Consider the following 24,854-nt stretch of genomic DNA (forward strand, 5'->3'; position numbering starts at 1 on the left):
GTGTGTTGTATGTCTGTGTCAGATGCAGACGGCATACCAGCTAAGAAGCGCAAGAAAAATGAGAGTAGAGAGGAAATCCAGGAGTTGATGGAGAACACTGAGAACCCTCTCCGCTGTCCAGTCAGACTCTACGAGTTCTACCTCTCCAAGTGGTCCGTAGCTATATTTTTTCATGCATTTATTTATTTTTAACAAAAAAACAACAACATTAAAATAAAAGATGTATATACATGCATTCCTGCATACATATACAATTAAAATGACAGGTAAATAAGGTCATGTACTTCTTAGCACGGTCTTCCAAATTTGAAAGTCATTCAAACAAAACAAAAAATGTTCCATGTTCAAAAGGAGTAGGAAGAAGTATCAGGTCCGACCCCCTTTCTCTACTTTTATCCTTTAGTAAATCTTATGCTTCAGTTATTTACACATTATTGTTTACACATCATAGACACAGATGCATACATACACAAACATCTTTTTTTCTTCCCTTTCTTCTTCTTCTTTCTATATCATCTATCTATAACAGATTAAATAACTTTTTTATTTTATTTTAGTAATTTACTGTCTCTTTGTCCACTGTACTACTTTTCCTCCCTCCTGCTGATGAGATATTATGATTTAAGATATGAGCAGTATGGCACTTTGAAGCGTGTTAACATTTTTATCTGAACTTTCAGATACTTAAACTGCTGATACTTGTTTGTTTTTTGTAACCAAATATTTTAAATTTAAAGATTACAAATAATTACAAACAATATGCTGAGATATGAGAACATGTCCCAGCACCAATAAGAAAATAAATAAAAACACACAGGGGAAGGACGGAAAGGCAATAGCAAGAGCGATGTCCGCAGCTCACAAACACACACAGAAACAGACACACACACAGGCAGAAACAAGATAAGGGAACAAACACATGCGCAAATAGAGGGAAGAAGGCTGCAGCACCAATCTACAGCATGGACTTCAATGAGTCAGCAATGCTGTACTCAGTGTTCAACATTTTTTTCTGGTGCTCCATTTACGCGAGTTGTAGAGAGTTCCAAATATACAACATCCAAAAAAGAAAGGGTCCATGTACAAATAAACACGTCATTAAGCGGTTTCTGACGAGTTAAGATTGTGCCGATAAATACTGTTTAACCTGCAGTAGTTGATTTTATAATAACTGACCCCTTTCACATACATTACGTCATTTAACCTATTGTTTAATTCAAAATACTGATCACACCAGCTTAAGATAACAAAATTTGTCATTTTTTTTAACGTGTTGCACTTCTCTCGACTGTCTTTAGTGCCTTGCTGCCTTGTTTTTTGTAAAGCACTTTTTAACATGCTTTTTGAAATGTCAATATTGTAATATAATAATTTTTAAACATTAGTTGAAAAGATGTCAAAGACAAGAAACTTGCATCATGTCAAAATTGCGCCCAGATATTTTTGGGAAAAGAACATCAGTTTGCATCGTACAATACCACACAGAGTACATCCAGGAAGACAAGTCAACATATAAAAACGCAGTGTACTGTGAAATAATTATGAGCTTTGATTTTCTGTTTTGTCTCCATCCATCCAGCTCAGAGTCGCTGACGCAGCGCACCGACTTGTTCTACCTTTCTCCAGATGGCCATTGTGTTCCCACCAGCCCTCTGTGGTTCTCCTCCACCCCTTTGGATGACCGCACCATGGAGGCCATGCTTGTACGAATCCTCGCCGTCCGAGAGCTTTGTGGGGAAGAGAGGAGAGGTGTGGACCAGCAGATGTCAGATGACACATGGTTCATACCTGACGAGGAGGATTTGGAATGATGAAGGGCACTTGGAGCACTTATTCCCTTTTGGTTTTAAGTTTTTGGAGATCTGTGTTTAAATTTGGGCATTTGCGATTGTACAAAAACAAATACATTCCATCAGACAGAAACTTTACAACCAGCTTGGCTGCAAGCTCCCTTCATTTCAACAGTTACAAGGACGTTTTACTGGGAGAATTCAGCAAAGAGAGCAACAACATATACAATCTTAGCCTCAGCACGTCTGCCAACTCTTTCCTGTATCATTACTTGCTCTACAACATTATCACCAACCTTCAAATTCTGAGCCAGCCGCTAATGTCTTTTAACTATAAAAGAGAAAAGAAGAAAAAGTTTATGTTAACTGCTGATTTATACTGTTCGCCAACTCCTTCTGTTTGTGTCTCTGGAGTCAGTTGAATGTTGCTGTCAGCTGTGACTCGGGATTTAGTTCTTTTTTTATTTTTAATAAATACATATTTTGAAAAGTAATCCTTGTTTTACCTAACATGGTATGACCTCGTTATTATGCACTTTTTCAAAATGTTAAAAGACCAAGAAAGATTACTATTGCTGCAAGTTATATACAGTACAAACACTTTTTAGGGAAATATTATTTTGTAAAATTCTTTAGTTTAGTTTAGGAAAACACAAAAAGAAAAAATAGTTTAATGCATTTATTTTTTACAGTTTACCCTAGCTGTTGTAGCTCAGATTAAGAACATCAGTAAAAGCTGGTTAATTCAGTACTCCACTACTCCGGATTGTAATGTTTGCTGTGCTTATTTTTTATTTACTAACATTAGCTGTGTGAAAAAATAGTAATTGCTCAACTTTATGCATCCTGCTCTGGGCATATTTAACAGGCTGAGCGATACTTAAAGGAACACGCCACCGTTTATTGTATTGTAGGTCTTATCACGGCCTCCCCTAGCTGTAGCTGGATAGCTGTAGATTCTTTTGTCTCAGTGCATGCATTGTTTTACCGCGGTGCAACACCGGCAGCGCCGCTGCTAGTAAGCTTGCCACAAAAACTAAAAGTGAGTCAACGTTGTTGACTCACTTTTACTCACAACATGCTAACAGGTACCATAGGATTCCATTCACTAAGCTAAGCTAACTAGCAGCGGCGCTGCCAAAAGAATCTACAGCTATCTATCTACAGCTAGGGGAGGCCTTGATAAACCCTATTTCAACAAACGGTGGCGTGGTTCCTTGTTTATCACAAATACGTCTGTAAAGTCTGGGACTTTGAAGGATTTGTCAAACCAACAGTTCAGGTGTGGATCTCTGGCTTTCTCCCCCATCCTCACGCAGTCCTCTCCATCATTATCTTATTATCTAACAAAGTTTTTGTTCAGAGTAAACAAACAAAATAATTAGTAAAATAAATCATACGTTATGTTTCATTTATCTAGAGACTACTCATTATTTGAAAGAAATTTTGAAATTTTGAGATTTAGAACTAAAAACATGAAGTTATTTTTTATCCATTGTGGCACTGGGCAACAGTTTCCCACAATGCTTTTGGTCCTGTGGCAGTGCATCACACCCACAATTTCCTGATGGTCATGTGTCAAACCGACAACAAAAATAGTCATGGTTTGTTCCTCATTTTTGCTCTTCCTTGACTTTGTCTCTTCACTCTATTTTACAGTAAATTAACATAACCCGTTCATTGATTCATATTTTGTTTTAATAATCTGAAAAGCAACTAAAGCTGTCGATACAAAGTGAAGTAAAAAGTACATTTCTCTCTGAATTATTGTTGACTAGGCCCCAAGTATAAAGTAGTAGAAAAGAGAAATACTTGAGTAAAGTAACTTAAAATTGTACTTCATCAGTACAGCACTTAGTTACATTCCACCACTAGGCATGACCTTCTCTGTAGTCCTGTGGATGGCTCGTTATACGATCCATGGGGGAACTTAATGTTTTTAACAAGAAGCACACCAAAAAAAATCCTTTTTGAAATAATTTGTGTAACCGTGGGAGTGAAGCTTCATATGCAAGATAGATAGATAAATAAATAAACCGATAGATAGGTAGATATACTACCTGTCACTTATACATTTCCATTCAACTCCATTTTAGACAAAATACCAGCTGATCTGAGTGGGGGGTGATCTTTAATGCAATATCTGCATTGCCCGTTATCAGCAACTATTCAGCCGATGTTCCAAAGGCACATTCTGTTTATCAATCTAATATCATTTAAAAAAACTAACTGAGAAAACATTGGAGAACCCTTTTGCAATTATGTAAGCACATAATGTAATCTGAAAAAACATTCAACTGATCTCAGCTGGTAGTCTGTCTATAATGGAGTGCATTATCTATATCTAGATATAGATAATATAAATAGCTAGCTAGATGGTGTAGCTGCATAGAACGCATCAAGCAACATATTCAAAATTCCCCACTGACTTCTGCCTGGTCTTTTTAGGGTTCTTGGAGTAACATCAGAGTTCAGCACACCATCAACACTGAGTGACTGTCAGTCATGTCACAGCTTTCTGATAAAACTTCCTGTTGGACTCAAAGATGTATAGGAGGCTTTTTTTTTCCTTAAAGAGTCTAGTTCCCAAAAGTCAAATATTCAATCTGTTGATCTAAAAAATCAGTTTTCTGTTATTCAGTTTGAGGAAATAAGTGACAACAGTTTCTGACCTTTTATTTTCATTGGTGCAGATTAACATGAGTGTGGATGTGCTGCATCCTCCTGCTCTTTTGAGTTAGACTTGCCTGTAGGGTGACTTCAGGTTAGGTGGGACACATTAGAATTGAATGGATAGTTAACCATGTTAATAGTGTTAATAGTGTTAGTAGTGTTGATAGCCAATCGCAACAACTGTTGTTGTCTTATTGCTCAATGTCTAATACAGTAAACAGAGGTGTTGACTGGCGAAATGTCCCAGTTACAGATCATGGTGTTAAACAGTTATGCTCTTTGGCATTAAATAAACGATTAAACAATAATCTAAATTTTAGACTGAATAAGGATAGGTAGCAGCTTTTTTAAGAATATCACAAAGGGTACAGGACAAAAAAAATCCCAAGTATGGCATTTAGTATATTTCATCTATAGAAGCATCAATGTAAAGACGAGGTGGAGGCCCACTGTCTTTGACTACATGTGAGAGATATACTTGTCTTTTGATTTTGTCATAATTTAATTAATGTTCTTGTTCTTGTCTTGTTGTTTCTTTAAAAAAATGTTTGTCTTGGATTCAGAATGATCAGTTTTTACATGCCTAGTCTGTATATGCTGAACAAGACTCCAAACACTGTTAGTTCAGAATCAGGGCTAACATACTTCACTTGGAGCAAAATGGAGCTGTTTAGTTTCAATAAACACAGAATTAGTCAAAGGTTTTAACATTTTTATTATTGTGTGTATAATAAATCACAGTTTCCAATATATCCAAATATTTTTTAAATGCTTTAAAGTTTTGAATAGTTAATGCGTTTGTACACGTAAGTTATGTTATCTCTTGTCTTTTACATGTGATCCTTTACTTGATATTTACGCATATTAAAGAAAACATTCGAGACGCATTCTAATCTTTGCAGGGCTTATTTCTTTATCATTAGCCGCATTAAAACTCCACTTTCTGCATCCTGTGGGATCAATGGGCTGAGTGATCAGCTGAAGTGCATCTCAGACACATTTTAAATGTGCAGCTGTTGCTTGTTTCTCACATATTCTTTTGTGAGGCTTTTTGCACGATTTATCCAACCAACAGTTCAGGTCATGAACTCCGCCTTTCTCCCCCATCCTCACACAGTCCTCTCCATCCATATCTTCTTTTTTATAGTCATCTGGGTCTCCGGTGAGCCAAAACGTCAAACTGAGATATTGGGATCAGAAAGAACTGGCTCAATAAAACTGATTACTGTTACATTAGAAATTGACAAAATTGGTTTGCAACAGTCAAACCTTGTATTCAGTGGCGAGCCGTCGACCCACAGCCATTTGCCCTCTGTCTGGGAGTCCGTCAGTCCGATCCAGAACTTGTCCTCATCTTCGGTCATTTTTTCTCTCAGTTTCCGCTCCAGGAATTTCTTGACAGGAAAAGTTGATAAAATCATCAATATGTGACATCGCTTTTCTGTGCTGAGAGACCATGTTAGCTAATGTGATAAAACATGAAGCTGCAGCAGTGTGGCCTACCTGCTCCTCTCTGCTGTCTATCTTAACCAGATCTCCATGTTGAGCTTCACATTTTTTTCTGCTCTCTTCCCAGGGTAAAGTGTTGGTGGAGAAATAATAGCACTTCCCTCCGTGAAGCTCCCAGTCTTTGTCACATTTTTGACATGGCTCAACTTTGAAGAGATCAGAGCAAAGGCTTCAGTCAGGTGCAACAAATCACTGTTTACATTAGTGTGATTCAGAAGCAGCTGTAGTTTAGACGTGAAGGAGTTTGAGTCTGTGACAATCTGTCAATCCGTCACTGTTTCTTTTATCATAATCGGCAGATGCAAACATCCGTCACTTCCTCAATTTTTACATCAGGAGGGGTTGGGCACGTTGGCTGCGCCGTGTTGCATGACTTTACTCTAGAGTAGTTCTCTGTTATAAAAGAAGATAAAAAAAGGTTTTCCTTTTATCTGGATCAACTCTTATTTGAAAACCTGAACATTGAACAAGACTCTTTCAGGGTCCATCCAGGTGTCACCTGTTAGAAATGAACTGGAAAGTGTCAGAAATGTGGCACATTTTAAATTGACCTTGCAGCTGAGATAGTTTACCTTTGAGATCTTCTGCCAGAGCATCACACTCAGTCAGCCTTTGGGAAAGTTCCATGTTTTTATGAGCTGATTTAACAACAGAAAAAAAAAAACATAGTTCAGAGAGCAGGAGTCTAATAACTCCAATGAGGGATTATTATATATGTATTTCTTTATTTACAGACTCAAGGTCCAGATTAAAAATAAAAAATAAAAAAGTACACTCAACACATTACAAAAGGGGTACAGACCAAACACAGACATAAAGACAGACAGACAAACTGATCCCCAAAAATATAACAAAAGAAACACACATACACACAGACCTACAAATTGCAATGCCCAATAATTAAAACTGGTACAGGTGCATTATAAATACAGGGAGCTCTGGATTGCAGAAAACACTGATTTTACATCAATAGTTCGGAAATAGGAAAACACATCAATAAGAAAAACAAATAAGACTTGAATTCCAAAGTTCTCCTGGAAGCATCCAGTGCAGTTCAAAGCAACCATCAGATTTTACAATTTAAACGTCTTTAAAAAGAAGTGAACAAACTCACAGATCAGACCAAGAGCGATGGCAGCCGCCGCCAGGAGAACACTGACAACTCCCAAGGCCACTCTCTCCGATGGGACCTTCGATCGTCCATTGGACTCCGGTTGTTTTTGTTTGGACCCTGTTGAACAGAAAGGACAGAGCGTGTTTACATGAACTGGAGTTATTAGTGGACTTTCTCTGATTAAGCGGTTCAGTAAACGAGGAAAGAGGGATATCACGGCCAGTGTGAAAGTCCAAATTAAATCCACATACTTGGCAGCAATTTCATTTTCCAATCTACATTTTTTACAGTTAACTTTTTTACAAACAAAGGTGACATCCTAAACCTTTAGAATGACGTGAGATTCACTTTATGGCATTTTCTTCCCCAAAAAGCGATCGGTCAAACGTTCATCCAAGTTTTTAATCTAAAAAAGATGTTTATGCAAATGTGTGGCTGATTGAGTCCCGCAGGTTAAAGGTATGCTTGACATACTGAGATTTAAACAGACCAACAGAGCCAATCAAACTTGTTTTATTTTTTATAATTTGTTTTGTTGTTGACCTTTTTAAAACGTTTTTATTGGCATTTTTTTGAACACAGCATGGTTGATACTTGTAGAACAGAAAGATGAATCTATGAAAAGGTCATTACAGTGTTTCTTGATCTTGTCTAATTTTGAGATTCACAATGGTCTTTAAAGCTGTTACACATGTAAGTGTTGTTCTTAGGAACTTACAGAGACCCTAATTCAGAAAACAACACTTACCGCATGTTCACATAACATAACACAAGTGTTTCTAGAAACAACGCCCAAAACATCTATTAATACGTGACCCTGCTTCATTGTCTGTTCCTTATTTTTTCTCCTACGTGATTTCATCTTATCTTCCTTTTTCCCAGTAAACTACCAGACCCTGTCATCAAGTCCTCTCTTCATTCAGTGGTAGATTTCTTTGTCTGTCTTTGCAGTTACAGTTTTCCTCAATCGATTTGGCACATTTACTGTAACAAACTTACAACTGTTAAAAATGTACGTACAATCATCACACCCCGTGGTACATTCAGCACATCACTCTCAGCATTTTGACTGTCTTGGCCTAAGCAATGATTAAAGAACCTTTTTGTTTTGACAATGATTTATCATTGATGGATTTAGTTACATTTGTAACATGAGATAATTATTATTATTATTATTATGACTGAGAATCACATTTTGCAGGTCACTGCAAATGTCCACACAGTGAAATTGTCCAGTTGTTCACGTTGTATATTTACGCTGCTAAATAGTGTTGATGTCCGCAATGCACACACTGTACTGATGCGCATTGTATGAACACACCAGCCTCTAAAGAAACAAAGATGTGCAACAGATAAATTATCAGGAACTGCTGAAAGAACATATGCGAGAATGCACACACACACAAACACAAACACACACTTTTCAAAATCCTGTTTGCATCACCCTGGTCTATATATATCCTCGAAGTTCCCCTTCCTGGATTGCTCCGTTAGAGGGGGAAAAACTGCCAGATTTCACTCATTCAGGCTGGATATCCGTTACCTTGGGCTTCCTTTGTCTTGGTCAATTTATTTGGACTATGTTCAACCTTTTCTCAGATCTCTGCAGGGTAAATCCTAGACTATCTGTCCAATCTCAGTTTTCTGTTGCACGACTAAAACAGCTGTTAAACGTACACGTTCCACCAAAACAAGTTCCTTCCAAGCCTATTTTGCAGCGTCACCACGTCTTATCTCACCAGCCAAGACGATTGTGATAAGTTTATAGAAATGCCAATAAACCAGAATGCGTTTTCCTCCCATCCTCGAATGCCGTGTGGCGTAGCCAGAGCCTCCCTTGGGAAGAGGGTCTGGCAGAGCAAGACTAGCATCCCCCCCCCACTTTTAAATTTGTTTGATTTTACTTTATTTATAAGTCTCAGTGATTGGCCCCTATTTTAGGCAAAAAAAACAAAATAAGACATTTTTCCTATACATAGTTTAGCAGCTTACTTTTCTTTCAGGCATAATTTCATTATGGTCAACTTCCTAAATTCCTGGATTTGTTGGGCCTATCAACTAATATCTAATAGCCTAATTTAATATTCTAATATGCTTCACTGGTCTCTGTCCAGAACAACGGGATCTGTTGGACCAATTCTTTAACTGTCAATGCAGAGGACCCACAGATCCCTGTTCTGTCCCCCCCTACTTCTCAAACCAAAGTTACGCCCTTGGGCAAATGTATCAACCTCATGGGTCTCCTCCCTGTCTGGCCACAACACTACCGACATGCCACCTGATGTCCTCGCTTGCAATGCTACAAGGGAAAAATGTTTGGTATGATGCAGCCATCCGCTCCCTAAAGTTGCACGAGGATGTTACAGTTTGATGGAAGAATACACATTCTATTAAGTAGCCTAAAGGCAGCAATTGGACTTCTTTACTGTAATACATTTAGTTGTAGCTACGTAGTAAAAAATACATGTTTTTAGTACCGGTGGTGGGTTGCTTCATGATAAACACTGACTGGATGTCACAACACTTCTTTTTATTCATTTTTTTTACCCACCAGGAAGCCTCGCGGGTGGCTGCGTCTTGGAGAGGCCGATCTCAGAGTATGTGGTTTCAGCCGGGGAGGAAGCCGGCCCTGCCACGCAAAACACACAACACAACACTTTCTGTGGATGGAAGTGTGAACATGTGCTGATTTAGGTCAAATACAGTATGAATGTTTAATCTATTGCTAGAGAAAGTGTAGATTAAACATTCATACTGTAATTTAGTTGACTCTGACAAATGAAGAAAACCCAAATTTGAGGTATTTACCTCCAATTTGTATCCAAAAAGTATCATATTTAAGACTCACCATTGTTTCCCCTTGCTCTTGTGAATTTGACATCAGAGTAAAAAACCTCAGCTTCAGACATTGTGTCCCTGTGATCATCAGTCACTTCAGGAACTAAGTAAGCAGTTCACAAAAAAAATCCTTCCCTCACCCAAAATGGGGAGGGCTTTCTAAACGTTCTGTAAAGGTTTTTGTAGGTCATCTGAAGAAATGTTTCTCTTCCTTTATAGATCAGAGGTAACACATTATGTATGTTCTTTATCAATTAACTCAAAGATAGATAAGAGGGATGAGGTTTTGGTCTTTTTTTGTTATTTAGTTTAGGGTTATATGTATGAAGGAATGAATGAAGGAAATGTATTTCCGACATACCAACAAATCAAATAACATCAAATAAATGTACAAACAAGTTAAATAAGCAAAACACTCAATAAACAATAAAAAACATTAGCCAAGATGGACATGTCTGAAAGGGAATAGGAAGAAGTATATTTTATACTCATTTTCCATAACTCAATAAGTAATTTTTACTCTTTTTACATATATTCATATACTTACATACACTCACACATAACGTGATAACCATCACATATTTGATCACTTTTATATTCACACGTAATCTCTTTCCTTCCTATAGAACATGAGGAAGTTTGTCTGTTAAGGCAGAAAGCGTTTTTTGGTGGAAAAGGGGTAAAACAAACAAAAAACAAAAAGATTTTCCCTCTCTCTCCATTTTCACTATCAAACAACTGTAAATACAAAACATGTTAACACAAATGAGGCTAAGGGGCTCCACTATAGTATTACTGTAACATCCTACATTGTCATTAAAGTCTACTGAAGTGTTTTTGCAGGGGAAAATACACGTACGATTGTCCAAATTGTAATAATATAACATGTAGAAACCTTCCTGTCCAGACATGGGGAATGTTTTGTATTTAGAAAACATTGATGATTTTCACAATAAATAGGCTAAATAAACCAAAGATTAATTAATTAAAATAATTATCATTTTTTTACGGGTTTCAAACTGCATTTCATGCTTTTGTTTATGAATTGTATTAACCCTGTTTATTAATTTTGTACTACATTCATCACCAAAAATGAAACACTAAAAAAAGCTTTTTCTTCACCAAAAATGAAAAACTAAAAAAAGCTTTTTCTGAACTTTCAACTGCATACCTTTTTCAGTAAGTAAATTAACCTTGAGTTAAGATTCTACAAAACGAATGAATAAATAAGAAGACAAGTAAATAATATCAACAATAAAAGCACTGACTTACAATAAAATAAAACCTAATAATTACTTAAATTCCTTAACATATTCAACAAGCCTTTTTCGGATGTTACTCAACATGGCGTCACCCAAATTTCATCCAATCAACGCATATTATTAGTGACAGAACAGTCTTAAGGCCAATCAAAACCCTTTATTGTCCTGTGAGGGGCGGGAATTAACTGGTGGCAGAAAGTAGGCGGAGGCTTCTCATTTTCTGGCTGAACTTGGCTAAAGTGTCACCAGGACGGCACAGATAGACTTTACTAAAGTTTCAGCCCTGGTGGTCTACCGGTACAGAAATGGCCCCCCGTACGCAACTGAAGGAGGCGATAGCCGATGTACAGGAGGGGATTCGTGCCATCCTGCTCGGACCACCCGGAGCCGGGAAGGGGACCCAGGTAAGAGGGAGCGCTAAAGGAGCTAGCTGTTAGCCATTAGCTTGGAGCCACTATAGCATTTAACGCATGGTCGGCATGGATGTGTTAGTTAAGAGATGGTCGATAGTAGTACAAACCATAAGCTAATGCTGCTAATGCTAACCTATTTGTGACTACAACTCTAAGAAAAACACAGCCGGACAGTCTGTTAAGATGGCTTTATGACGTTTATATATGTTAGTCAGTGTAGTAGGGAAGTTAATTTATGTTACTATAACAACCTCATTAAGAAATATGTATGCATGCATGCAATTAGCTAAAACTCTGGTGTGTCATAGATAAGCTTTGGTCACATCTTCGTTGTTGTACAATTTACACACACATTGCAAAACTCAAGACTAAAGGTTCATTGCAGGGCAGCCTCAAAGGCAATTTAGTGGTCAGTTAATAATAATATTATGGTATACGTGCAGTTTAGTGGCCCAATTTCGCAGTGACGTACAGGTCCCGTCCACTGACCTATCGGCTATCCAAACCGTAACCACTCGTGGTCAAATGCTCCAAAACCTATCATTATTAATTATGTAAAAAGTTTGAAATGCTCAAAGAAACAAAATGTAGTTTGCCTCTAACCAAAAGGGCAGTGTAATGTAAAGAATAAAGATATGAATATGCCAATATTTTACATTATGAATATTGTGAACAAGAACAGCAGTAACCAACATATAAAGTGCAGGTATACGTTTGTACTCTAGTGTTATAGATACATTACTAGATAATCAAAGTCAGCATCAATTTATATCTGTACTTGGTTTCATCAGTAGTTGATTTTAAGTTTAGTCAAAAGATTGCAGGGCGTAGCAGGGCGTTGAGCAAGACCAAGGCTCCACTCTAACCAGAGGAACACTGCAGGGCAAGAAAACAAGTTCTCCAACAATCTACCAACAGCTTGGGAGATAAATCTGGTGACTCCAAAGGGAAGAATATTGAGTATCTTCGGGTTGTATATTGTTTGTAATTGTACAATTTTAAAAAAGATGTCTTTGGCCCTGGGAAATTTTGGAAATTTAATTTTTACATTTCAGCTAAATGATTGATCAAAAATAAACATTTTGAATGATTTTGAAAGTAATTGTATTTTATTTGATTGAAAAAAAACAACGTCTGCTGGTGCCAGAAGTGCTAGATGGGGAGTCCGGGACTGACCCTAACCCTTTGTTGTAACTTTGTCAGAGACTGAAATCCAAAATGTGTCCGAATGACCTCTGTCAGTCTTCATTATGTAGCCCAGTCCTCTCAGATCGGTTACACCTGCGTGTTGAAGTGCACAGACAAGTAATGCTCTGGCATGTTTGTTCAGTATCTTGTTTCTTTAACACGTGTTGTGATCTGGTTTGAGTCCTGTGTTCTCAGCACAGCGCTCTGTGGTAATCGCCCTTATTGAGTCCTTAAGATTCAACTGTTTTGGACGGGTGGAAACATTTGAAATAATCAAGAAAATTATCTGTAAGTTAATCAACAATAAAAATAATCCATAGTTGCAGCCTGAGTTGTGTTGCATGCTGCTTATTTCCATATGGTGCATGCTGTATTGCAGACGAAGCGATGTGCAAAATGTTATGGTACTGCTTCTTAAAGTACAACCATTCTCCTCATCTTCATCTCCTGAGAGCAACCTAAATAAAATAATAACCTGGGAAGCTTTCCCCTCATTATTAGAGAGGAGGTGTTCCTTATATTTAGTTGACTTATCATTTGAGTTTTCTATGTTGTCTGAGATGTAGTTCGGTCCTGCTGCTGAAAACGTTTTGGTCTCACAGCCAAAATACACAGTTTTGCAGGATGTTGGCTCTCTGACAGAACAGTGGGAAGAACAATGTTAAAATTTACAACCAAGCATTGTCTTCATCCGCTACAAGATTATAATTTAAAACTTTAATAGTTCATTAATCGTTGTGCTTCTCCCTGCAGGCCCCTCGGCTAGCAGAGCATTACTGTGTTTGCCACCTGGCCACTGGAGACATGTTGAGGGCCATGGTGGCTTCAGGCTCGGAGCTCGGCCAGAGGCTCAAGAAGACCATGGATGCTGGCAAACTGGTAACATATCTGCTTCTCATGAGCTGTGTATATTTTTCTTCCTCTGCTTTTTTAGCCTTCTCTGAGGCTCCCTTGACGTTACAGCCTTTCATGTTGAGTCCCGCATGACTACACGTCTTATGTTTTGTTTGTCTTCCATGACATCAACAACTCAAATTGCCTTAAAACACAAGTGTCGAGTGCAACCAGTGGAAGAAAGCAAACCAGATTGTTACTGAGAAATTTCCATTCCTTCAAGTTGGAGCTAAACCATATATGGAGAACAATAATACTCTTACTTACTTTTACTAAGACTCATCTGCATAAAGCATTATCTGCTAATGGAGGATGTTAAAGGACTGCATGGCCAGTGAAGAAATCCTGTGTATCAGAAGCAACTGAACTGTGTTTTCTAGTTAAGGCTATAGTATTGGCTCCCTTCATGTGCTTCCTGTGCAGAGCTGTTGCTATGCAGAGTAGTGTCAATAGATGGATGAGAGAATTATCTTTTGTTCACTTGCAGGTCAGTGATGAGATGGTCGTGGAGCTCATAGAGAAGAACCTGGACACGGCGCCCTGCAGGAACGGCTTCCTGTTGGACGGATTCCCTCGCACAGTCAAACAAGCAGAGATGGTTAGGATTTGATTTGAGGATGTTATTATGTGAAACAAAAAAGTTGAATTAATATATTAAAATAGTGTCCAATAATAGAAATAAAAGAAATAGATCCAGGAAGGTTTCTTCTCTAAACAACTGTTTCTTTTTTGGGCATTTTTAGCCCTTTATTGACAAGACAGCTGAAGAAGTGAAAGGGGAGAGGGGGGGAATGACTTGCAGCAAAGGGCCACAGGTCGGAGTCTAACCCGGGCCCGCAATAAACATAAATGTGTGCCCACATTTCTGCTGTTATTTTGAATAAATAACCCTGAATTTTCTACATAAATAGATTTTAATATCTTCACAGGATAATAAATTCCTACATCTCTTATATCAAGTGAAATGCATCGCGGTAAAACTAAACGTTTTATTTCACAAATACTTGGATACTTAAAAAGGGCGAGGTTATAAATAATACACTTACAAATAATAAATTGATGTTTCATTGGAGGACAGATAGCAGCTGTTGGTTTTGTTTTTCAGCCAAAACATGCCTTCAGTATGATTTTAATGACTTAAAAAATCTTGAAAATGCAAAAACATTATTTCCCAAATTCATAAACAAAGCTTCATGAAAGATCATGGGAAAGGTTTTCTGCAAATTAACATGAAAAATTAGATTAGTACATCTATAAAAGTTTGATCAAATTATACTTTTGGAATAAAGACATGTCATTAATAAAAAATGTTAAATCAAAGCAAGAGAGAGGTTGTGTCTGAACTAGTGAAGGTTTTACTCTAAAACAGCAAAACATTTGTATATTTAACGTTTCAGACAAACTGATGTTTTTATTGTTAGTCATATTCCCCCCCCCCACCCCACACACACACACACACCAAATCAAACGCACAGCTAAGGCAGACTCTCTCTCTCGTTGGGGAAAATTAATCAATGGTGGCGCTGTCTGTCATGTCGTCATGTTTGATTCGTTCTGTGTTTGTCTCTTGCAGCTGGACGACTTGTTGGACAAGAGACGCGAGAACCTGGACGCTGTGATTGAGTTTGCTGTTGATGACTCTCTGTTGGTCCGCAGGATCTGTGGCAGGTAGGAGCCGGCGTGAGAGGAAATTAATTATTCAAGACCAAAGAGAGGGTCCAATCTGTTTTATGTCCCAGGCACAGCAGTGGTTTATGTGGAGTTCCCAGGATGGTGCTTTTACTTTTGGCTGATGAGCTCCTCATTCTGTCTACGTGTTAAATCCACCCGGGCAGGTAGATTGATTCATGTAAACAGAAGAGTCTGGGACAGGGAGATAGTGCTGGAGAGAAGTGGAGTGTGAAAGCATGCGATTAACGTCAACGTGTCCCTGATAAAATGAGCTGAATACCACAGCTGCTCGGTGTGTACTTTTAGCTGTGCGGTGAAACAGTTTTTTTTTTTTTTAATGAGTCTCCAAAGGGACACGTGTGTAAAACAAAAACTGTGAATATTACATTAAAGCTACAGATCATTAGTGACACTTACATTTACAGGGAGAAACACAGGATTTAATAATGATGAAGCAAACAAAGTAAAAGAGGCACAAGTGTTATTAAGAAAGGTGACCTTCTCACTATAAGGTGCCAGAAACTATTAAAATGCATATAAGGGGAAATGTTACAGTGGGGAGAACAAGTATTTAATACACTGCTGATTTTTCAAGGTTTTCTACTTACAAAGCATAGATGTAGAGGTCTGTAATTTTTTTTTTTCTTTTTCTGCTGAATAATGAGCAACACCAGTAGACTTGACCTTGTATCTATTTTGAAACAAGGGAATCAAGCCACAACCAAAAGTAGCCACTGCACATCCTGCAAGTAGTCACTACATCACCAAGGTTACAGTGCCACCTGTTCTGTAAAGATGCTCTGATCAACTTCTCTGTGTCACTGTCTGTTCTGACCTGGCACTGATTTGATTTATGTAAGCTCTACAGGTTGAGACCTGAAGAGAAAACAGACGTTTCATAAAAACTTCCATTGTTTCCATGTCTTCAGCTCTGCTGCCCCCATTGTGCAAAATCATTATTTACATAACTCTATTACAACAGTTTAATTAAACTCTGCTCTGATTTGATGCTGACCCCCCCACACATTTAATTGGCAGACGTGTTTTTAGAGACCTTCACATGTCAGCACAAGTAGAAAAGATGTGAACAATTTTACTTGTTTTTTATTTCATCACAGTTTTGTTCTTGTTTCTTCAACAATAACCACTCTACATTATCTGCACGCCACACTGAATAAAAACACATTTAGTTTGCAAAAAGCCGTCTTTCTGTCTGCGGGGGTCCTTTTGTGAGGACGACGCTGGCTGCTGCCTTTTCAAGCCCAAGTGGGACAAGGGCATTATGTAGGATGTGATGAGGACAGTTAAGTAGTTAGTGAGTCACTGTGGCTGTCGCACCCTCATCTGTCCTCCTCTGCTTTCTGATTTCTTTCTTTCTTGTCCTTTACTCCTCCACCTCTTCTCTCTGTCTCCCCTCCATTTCCCCAGACTAATTCATCAGCCAAGTGGCCGCTCCTACCACGAGGAGTTCAATCCTCCCAAAGAGCCCATGAAGGATGACGTAAGTAGTTTCACATTCAACCCACTTAGAAGCCACTCTTGCCTAAACTGCCACCTACCTAAACTCTCTGCCAAGCTCAAAATTGGCAACAGTCAACCAGCTTCAGACTTGAGGGCTTTGATGCAATCTGAACGTATAAAATGTTGGACATTTACTTTTAATTGTGTTTCTGGTTAAAAGCCATCATCCTTCTGATTTATCTAGATCTGGATGCATCACAAAATAGTAGATTTACATGAAGAAACTCAGTTACGCAAGATGTTTTTTTGTATTTTGGACATTTTTCGACCTTAGTATGTCTCAATACGTAGTATGTCAAATGCAGTATGCCAAGCCAATATGCTTCTCTGGCTATTTTCACCCACAATCCTTTGTGCAGCATGTATGAGCCAGAGGGTCAAACATGCAGAAGACTGCAGGCATCTCTGGGCTGAAGCTAGTAGGATGTTAATAATCAAAGATTACCACCAAAGCTTAACAATTTCCTGGTGGAAACACATGAACTTTACCAAATGAGGACTATGACCAATATGGTCTCCGCTCCTTTGTGGAAAATGTAGTTCCTAGGAAGTGGATTTAAAAGGGTCAACAGAGCTGTTGTTCAAATTTAAAGCTCCATTGGGATACATTTTATGTAAAGTAACATGAGGCCAGGTATTTCTGTGGCACTGCCGTGGCTGAATGAAAAGCAACACATTACATGGACGAAGTTGTGTTTTAGTATGGATCGTTCACGTCTGGCTGATATCGATCTGATTTATAAGACAGATCTGTTGCAGATACTGATCAAACAGATTGGATCAGTGCATCACAACTTCATGTGCTTTATACACTTTGAATAGCCTACATGTGTAACACGTGAAGCCATGTGGCTCATCTGGAAACATAGCAGAACACAGACACACAATCCTCTGGCTTAGAAAGAAGGCTGGGGTTTCCAAAAGCTCCAAAAGCTGTGTAGTTAACACAAAGATGGATTTCAGTACAGCAACGAGTAGCGAGAGGGATTCAAGGACACTTGCTAAGGTTGCAGTATGAAAACAGTAACTCTAGAGCATTGGCCTCATTGCAAAGTTTTTACCATATGTTTAATTTTTGTCTTTGTGCCTCTTCTTATTTGTTTTCTGTCCTCTTGTCTGGATTCAGCTGACTGGCGAACCTCTCATCCGGCGCAGTGACGACAACGAGACAACGCTGCACTCCCGTCTGGACGCCTACCACCGGCAGACCGTCCCTCTGGTGCAGTACTACAGCGCCAGGGGCCTGCACACGGCCGTCAACGCTTCCCTGAATCCAGACGTTGTCTTCGCCTCCATCGTAGCTGCCTTCTCTGCTGCCACAGAACCCGCCCGTGCTGTCGCCTGTAAAGACCAAGTGTTCTTCATTTGAAATCCTATTTTATCCTTCCCGTATCCCCTTCAACTGGTTCTTTTTTTTTCCCTTCAAGGGTGGAGATTATACAAGAGTTGATTCAGTGTCACAATGGCAACAAAATGTAACTTTGTGATGTGTAAACATGGATGATGATGATTAGAGAAATTCACAATGCTCCATTGTGGGATCCCTGTTGTAGAACAGAAAGGATTTGAACTTGTATTTTTGTTACTCATCATCGTAAAGTCAAGTCTGTAAGAAAACAATGTAGAAGTGACATTACCCACAAAACAAAGCGCTTAGCTCTATGCTGCTGCTTTCACCTTTCATTTAATGTAGAAATGACATTTAATGTTTTGACATTCAGCAGAGCAGATGCTTTTCACCAGAAGGTGTTTTGAAAATATTGATGTTTTGTTGCATTTTGTTGGCCTTCGCCGGACAGGTTTGCTCTTGTTTAATCAATGACTTTGCCCTTTTCCACTTCCTCAGTCTCTGATGCTTTTGCACATATTTGTAGCATTAAGAGAGAACTTCCCCCTCTTTCTCTCTGGGTTTTCATTATGTGTCATAAAACAGTAATGCCCGTTTATACAGTTTTATGGGAAAAGAACGTGATGCATGATTTTATTGGTGAAAAGTTAGCTGGAAAAACAAGGTTAATGAAAACTGATTAATGGAACCTAAAATCGAAAACATGGAATATGTCACAATTTTAATCATTTTTGCAAGGCGGTGATCTGGAAATAACAGGAAGTTAGTTATTGCAGTTTGACTGTAGTTTGCCCTTTATGGTTAAGGTACTTAAGGTGCCTACATAACTTTAAAACCTCTAAATAAGGCTTTTAAGAGCCTTCACTGCTGAACAGACATTAGGTGCATATTTTTAGATTCAGTGTGACGTACATTTTCTGAGGGTATCATTATCCCTCATGCTTTTTTAGAAGAAATGTCCATTATCCACTAAAAGATGCTCCTTATAACACCAGAACTTGCTTAACCATCATTGCTTTTAACTCTTCTTTAGTATCAAAATGATCCAGTGATAGTTTTCACAGTATCAGACTTTTAGAACGACTACTTATCAGCCGACCCAAACAGAATCTGCATTTTAAAAGAAAATAGCTTTTATTTGCGATCCATAATAAATAAATAAATAAAATTAATAGCATGGATTCATTCTTGGAGTCATTTTAATTCTATTGCGTCAACATTCGGAGTTTTGTTTTTATTTACTTTTGATCTTAGTGTAAAATTCTGCAGTAGATTGTAGGGAACTCTGCGGTGGGCTGGTTGACGGGGTGAAATGAAGCACCAGTTACTGTGACCTCTCGCTCAGGACATATTCCCTTTCTTCGTTCATCCATCAGTATAATCTCCTCTTCTTTCTGCTCTCCCTCTCTCTCTCAGACTCCATGAATTACCATTACCATATTTTTGTTCTGTGGGTGTGTACTTGGAGTACTCGCCTACTGTGTTTTGCTCCATTAAAAATATTCTCCTGGCAAAATGGAAGTTGTGGAGAAAAAAAGAAGAAGCTTTTCAACACAAGTAACAACTGACATTTTGAAAACTCTGCCTCCGAATGCTCCTCTGACATCTGGCTTTTGAGCATTGAATCCGCTCTCTCTCCTTGACCTATCTTTTTCCTCTGTAGTCACCTGGTGTTTGTGTTCAGTGGAAACATCTTGCACACAGACTGTGTCACCGGCACTATCCCTTGAATACTGATGTGCTTGTATACTCTCTGGGGTTGCTGCGATAAAAACAATAGCAGATGTTCAGAAGGCCCAGTAGGCAGATTTCGGTCTCTTATTCAGCTTGAGACTATTTCATGCTAAATTTCTTTTTAATTTCCTCTCCTGTTCCCCATGAGGCCTTAGTTCTTGTTATTTATCACCTTTTTTGAAAGCAGGGAATGTAGAGATTTAGAAACCTGACAGAAAACCTTGTGGTTGATTTTGTTTACCCTTAAATTAATGCAACATTTAATTGTGCACTTTAAAGTTTTTTTCATTTTTTTCATTGCTTTTGGCATTACCAGCATTTAAATGACCCCCCTTAAAATGTCATTATTCCTGGCTTGTTTAATTTACTCTGTAATTCACCCAAAACCTTTCTTCCCCTCCCCTTTCTCTTTCAGCTGGTTGAATGCTGGGCTGCTACATTCCCACCAAGGCGAAGGATTGGAGTTTGGCAAAAGATCTTGGGTGGGTGGACACATAGACATAATATAATATATATTATGTATATGGGTGGACAGACAAAAGGGGGGGGGGGTCAGAGAATGGAGGGAGCCATTATACTTCATATAAGTAATCGTGTTGCGGTGCTATGGGACTTGTAGTTTTCATATTCCTCATGTTTTCCCTGCTAATAAATATCATGCTCTCCCTGAAATCTTCAAATTCTGTGAACCTTTTATAGTTTTATTTTTTCTTCACCTGACCCCTCACATTTGTATCTACAACTGCCATTTTGAATTGGCAGTTGTAGATGCAAATTAGACTTGTTAACTCATTAAATGACCAAAAATTTATCAAAATAAATGAGAGAAATGCAGAGATTGTCTGATGTTTTCTTTTTTTTAGTCCTCAAAGGGACAATGATGGATAATCTTGGCCTGGAAGAGAGCGACACATTTGTTTGTATATCAGCCTTCATCAACAAGACAATGTAATATTCTTTACATAGGCAAGGCTAGGTTACCAACTGCAACAAAATCAACTGGTTTCAGCACTTTGTGGCTCTTTGGTAAATAATTAAGTGCAAATTTGCACATAGTGGATTTTAATAAAACACTTGTTTTCTCTTCAAATGATCCCAAACAAAGTGTTGTACAGTTTATTACATAACATGTTTAGTTGACAAATAATGTAGTAGCTGTCATTTAATTATTAAATTTGAGGAAGTATTGGTTGGTCTTTGTTCATACTATGCTGAAGCTGCCATCTACAGTGTGGCGCGTATAAGAAACACAAGGCAATATCAAAATACATAAATAGATTTTGAAATCATTTAAAGAATTTGCTAAATTTAAAAAAAATGATGAAATGGAATCCATATTAAATAGAAAAAGAAGTGGCATTACCCGTTAAAGTAGGTTTCATAGTTTTAATTCCGGGTATGTTTTCTGTTTTCTAATCTGTAGAGTGGTTCATGTAGGAAATCCCTGTTTGGGAATAAAATTTGAACATTTGTCAACATGAGTGCAGATTTTTAAGTTTAATTTATAGCCAAAGTCCCCAATGTTTCTCTTTAGGGCTTTTAAATCAACAGGAGACACAATAAATCTAAGTGGTTGAGATGATTAATGGGAAAGAAGTAGGTGAAAGGTCGTGTTTTTTATTATTTAATTATAGCTTGTGAACTTTGTGTAATATTGGAGTTTATGTCTTCCGGCTTTGAATTGTTTAAGTGAAACCATCAGAAGTTTACACACTTTAAGTGGTCACATGCAGAAAAAAAAGAGTTGTGAACTTCTGGCTTAATCTTTACGATGTAATGTATTTTAATAACTTATTTTGTTATGTGAAATATTAACTTAAATAAATGTGGTGCAGTAAAAAGTAGCCTACGATATTTTGTGTCAAATAATGTTGTGGGGTATCTAAAAGCTTAAAATGGAAATACTCAATCCTACCTCAAACCTGTGCTGAGGTGCAGTATTAGAGTAAACCCGCCACAGCGAGTACACTCATGTCAACATGTCTCGACTTGTAGCCATGCTGAAAAACAGGATGATATCAGACAGGACTTCTAATTGGCTGATGTAAGATTACCATTAAAGACCAATCACAGATAGGCCTGTAATGTCTGTTTTTACTCCATGAACAAACAAAGCGGCGTCATGTTGGTTTACAACCCTGCCCAGTTAGTTTCCCTATTGTCTCGACATTCCCACAAACACAATTTGGTTTTACAGTAAACGCCAGCTGAAGTTCCTCAGGGGCGGTGGTGACGACACAGGGTGGGGTTTCCGTATTGTGAACGCTGTGACGTTGCCGACGGGGGCTTTCCTCCATGACGTCAGAGGGCAGCGGCGGCGGAGCGGCGCGAGAGAGAGAGAGAGAGAGAGAGAAAGAGAGGCGGAGCGAGCTGCGGAGATTACACAGACTTTCTGCGCTGCGCTCCCGGGGCGCAGGAAGACCACAGGCCGCCTTCATCTGCCAGGAGCCCCCAAACACGAAAGGAGAAAGGCGGGCACGGTAACGGAGGACCTTTACTACCTAGAGCTTTATCTTTTTACGCACGGAGGGAGCCAAGGTAGTAGCAGGAGTGGCCGTCGCATCGCTCCCCAGCATCTCCTGTCGAAGAGATCCGGTTCTGAGCTGGGTAAGTGTCCGGCAGTGAGCCCACCTCTGCTGCATGAGCTGTTGTCTGACATGTCAGAGATTTAATTAGCGCTACAGGTTCTCTAGACCATCTACATACAAATGGAAAACTGCCACCTCAAAGGGAGCGTAGCCATTTGCGATTTGAAATGTTTTTATATGATAATTCACAAGCATGACACACATTATCTGCATCTGCCAGTCACGAGGGTCAACACCACCCAAATGATCATCACAGAGAGGAAGAATCTCATAAAACCTATATGAAACGGGAGGCTGCTACATGGAGGGAGGATCCAAACCAGTGTCCTGTCTCAGTTCTGCTGCATGTCTGGAATTAATCATACAACTATAAAAACAAAATGTCTTCAGCTTCAGCACAGTCAGTGACCAAGTCATCCAGGATGTCTTAAAGTTCAAAATGCTTTCCCTTTTTTAAAACATTCCCACTCTGCTCTGCCACTCCCTGATCACTGTTTGGACTAAGGACATGCTGTATTTTGCTGTAAAGAAAGACTCATATTAATACTACATGTGAGTTTAAAATAGAGTGCTGGGCAAAGGAGGCTGTAAAGCTCAAAACAGAAGAGATATACTGTAAGTAAAAATGTTATAAAGGCACACTCCCCACAGATATAGCAATATTTGGGGGATGTGTTGTGTTTGAGGACGGATATTATGATTTTTGAGGTGGAAAAGGTGTGGTGACATTTTCAAGCATTGTAATATTTTTGTAACCTTGGTGAAGAGACGACTTGCAAGATGTAGGTTTTGTGTAAATGTTGGGGCTGTAAAAATACTATACTATATTTAATACTACAGATATACACACACTAGCTTTAGGCTAGTAAATTTAGATAGTCTCTCAGACTGTAAGTGAGTAACAGTTAAGCAGCACTGGACTCGATTGGGATTGGTGAGACAGGTATAAAATGAGCTATTTGTTTGTCATATTGTTGTTTAGATATCTGGAAGGAGAAGTGGTGGATTTGTTCAGTTTTAACAGATCACAGGTGTTTAAATCTAAGGCAGAACTGAGGCAAGTCGCTAATGATTAATATTGACATTTGTCCTGCTGCACCGAGGCAGACGGTTTTGGCCATTTGAAAAGAAAAACAAATGTACTTTCATGACTTAAGATCTTTTCTGATAAAGTCTGAAGTGTCCTGACGCAGTTCAACACCAGCCAGCTGTTGCTCCCTTTGAGCTAGAAGGGAAGCTAGCCTCTTCTCCTAATTTGATACCTAGAGATCAACCAATACTAATATTAATTAATACAAAAATAATTTCCATACAGTATATTTCCATTGATAAGTACGTAAGTTCAGAAAAAAACAGAAAAAGACAAATTTACAGTATATTTCAGGTCATTTAGAGACTTTGTCAATGGTACATTGTTTGTTCACCAGGCTCAGTACATGTATTACTAACTAGTTGTTAACCCAGTCTAATGCGATATTTATTCAAAATGTTTGCCCTCAATGTATGTATTCATTTATGTTAAAAAAGAAAAGAATATTGGCTAATGTATTGTACTGGTTAATAGACCTTTTATTCGGCAGACATTTTGACATGTCAAGGTAGGAAAAGCACGGGTGTCATTATTAAAATAATGAGTAGGTGCTTTCCACTTGGAAGGTCCTGTTATAGTGCTTGCTAGAATAACTCTCTGGGAAACATGATGGATCCGAGCCATCGTAAATGTTATCAGTTTCCCCAGGGCTGTTCCTACTACAACAAGTTCAAATGTCTGCTGGGAAACAGGTCTAATATTCTACTGATTTTCAACTCTAAAGTATTAGCATTTGTTTTAGAAATACGGTATTAAATAAAAATGTAGACGTGAAGTATATGCAGCTTTGATCTGGTCTGGTTTGAGGGCAGTACTCCAACTAACCTTAAATGGGAGATCTGGACATCTTTTTCAACCTGTTTCTTTTAAACACATGTTTGTGAACCCAATTGTCTTCCAAACTGCACATCAAACTGACATGAAGAAACCAAATAATATTGTTTCAAGATAGCTCTTTTGGACAGACTAGTAGGGTACTTTCCTTGAAAAACTCAAAATCAGTTAAAGCATTTCAAAAATGTTTTGCATTGTATGATGTATCTTAAAAATGGATATAGTTAAAATGATTATTGCAAAACAAAAATCACATTGGGTTATTTTGTTGGAAACCCCAACAAGATTTCATTAAAGAAACCACATGTGTGTCAACGGATGTGAGGGGAGTCCGTGTAGGGGGCAGTTCCTCTCTCTCTCTCTCTCTCTCTCTCTCTCTCTCTCTCT

At 38.4% G+C, this 24,854-nt stretch overlaps 4 protein-coding genes across 7 annotated transcripts in view; 3 read left to right on the forward strand and 1 right to left on the reverse strand.

Annotated features, from left to right (window-relative positions):
* LOC117956880 overlaps nucleotides 1-2,284 on the forward strand; it is a 35,701-nt gene extending 33,417 nt beyond the window's left edge. For 3 of the 4 annotated variants that reach the window (XM_034892194.1, XM_034892196.1, XM_034892197.1), the window contains 2 exons: nucleotides 23-152; nucleotides 1,580-2,284. In XM_034892194.1, coding sequence (XP_034748085.1) covers nucleotides 23-152; nucleotides 1,580-1,811 — 362 coding nt within the window. In that variant the 3' untranslated portion in view covers nucleotides 1,812-2,284. The remainder of the gene's footprint in view (nucleotides 1-22; nucleotides 153-1,579) is intronic. The other variant, XM_034892195.1, reaches the window with a different exon arrangement.
* Nucleotides 2,285-5,283: 2,999 nt separating this feature from the next.
* Nucleotides 5,284-10,016, reverse strand: LOC117957270 (hepatic lectin-like). Its single transcript, XM_034892886.1, has 7 exons — nucleotides 9,935-10,016; nucleotides 9,638-9,715; nucleotides 7,087-7,203; nucleotides 6,545-6,610; nucleotides 5,967-6,118; nucleotides 5,733-5,857; nucleotides 5,284-5,643 (listed from the first exon to the last, which is right to left on the reverse strand). The coding sequence occupies exons 1-7, from the start codon at nucleotides 9,993-9,995 to the stop codon at nucleotides 5,454-5,456; spliced, it is 789 nt and encodes a 262-aa protein (XP_034748777.1). The 5' UTR covers nucleotides 9,996-10,016; the 3' UTR covers nucleotides 5,284-5,453.
* A 1,357-nt stretch (nucleotides 10,017-11,373) lies between these two features.
* On the forward strand, nucleotides 11,374-20,791 carry ak2 (adenylate kinase 2). The gene is made up of 8 exons (XM_034891738.1): nucleotides 11,374-11,590; nucleotides 13,541-13,666; nucleotides 14,169-14,279; nucleotides 15,255-15,349; nucleotides 16,781-16,853; nucleotides 18,000-18,216; nucleotides 20,371-20,441; nucleotides 20,483-20,791. Exons 1-7 carry the CDS (start codon nucleotides 11,492-11,494, stop codon nucleotides 20,376-20,378), a joined length of 729 nt encoding a protein of 242 aa, XP_034747629.1. The 5' UTR covers nucleotides 11,374-11,491; the 3' UTR covers nucleotides 20,379-20,441; nucleotides 20,483-20,791.
* Nucleotides 20,792-22,288: 1,497 nt separating this feature from the next.
* Nucleotides 22,289-24,854, forward strand: part of rnf19b (ring finger protein 19B) — a 34,804-nt gene continuing 32,238 nt past the window's right edge. The window contains exon 1 of the mRNA XM_034891736.1: nucleotides 22,289-22,562. The gene's annotated coding sequence lies outside the window, so the exon portion shown is untranslated. The remainder of the gene's footprint in view (nucleotides 22,563-24,854) is intronic.

This window comes from Etheostoma cragini, chromosome 14, assembly GCF_013103735.1.
Source record: "Etheostoma cragini isolate CJK2018 chromosome 14, CSU_Ecrag_1.0, whole genome shotgun sequence".
NCBI classification, from domain to species: Eukaryota; Metazoa; Chordata; class Actinopteri; order Perciformes; family Percidae; genus Etheostoma; species Etheostoma cragini.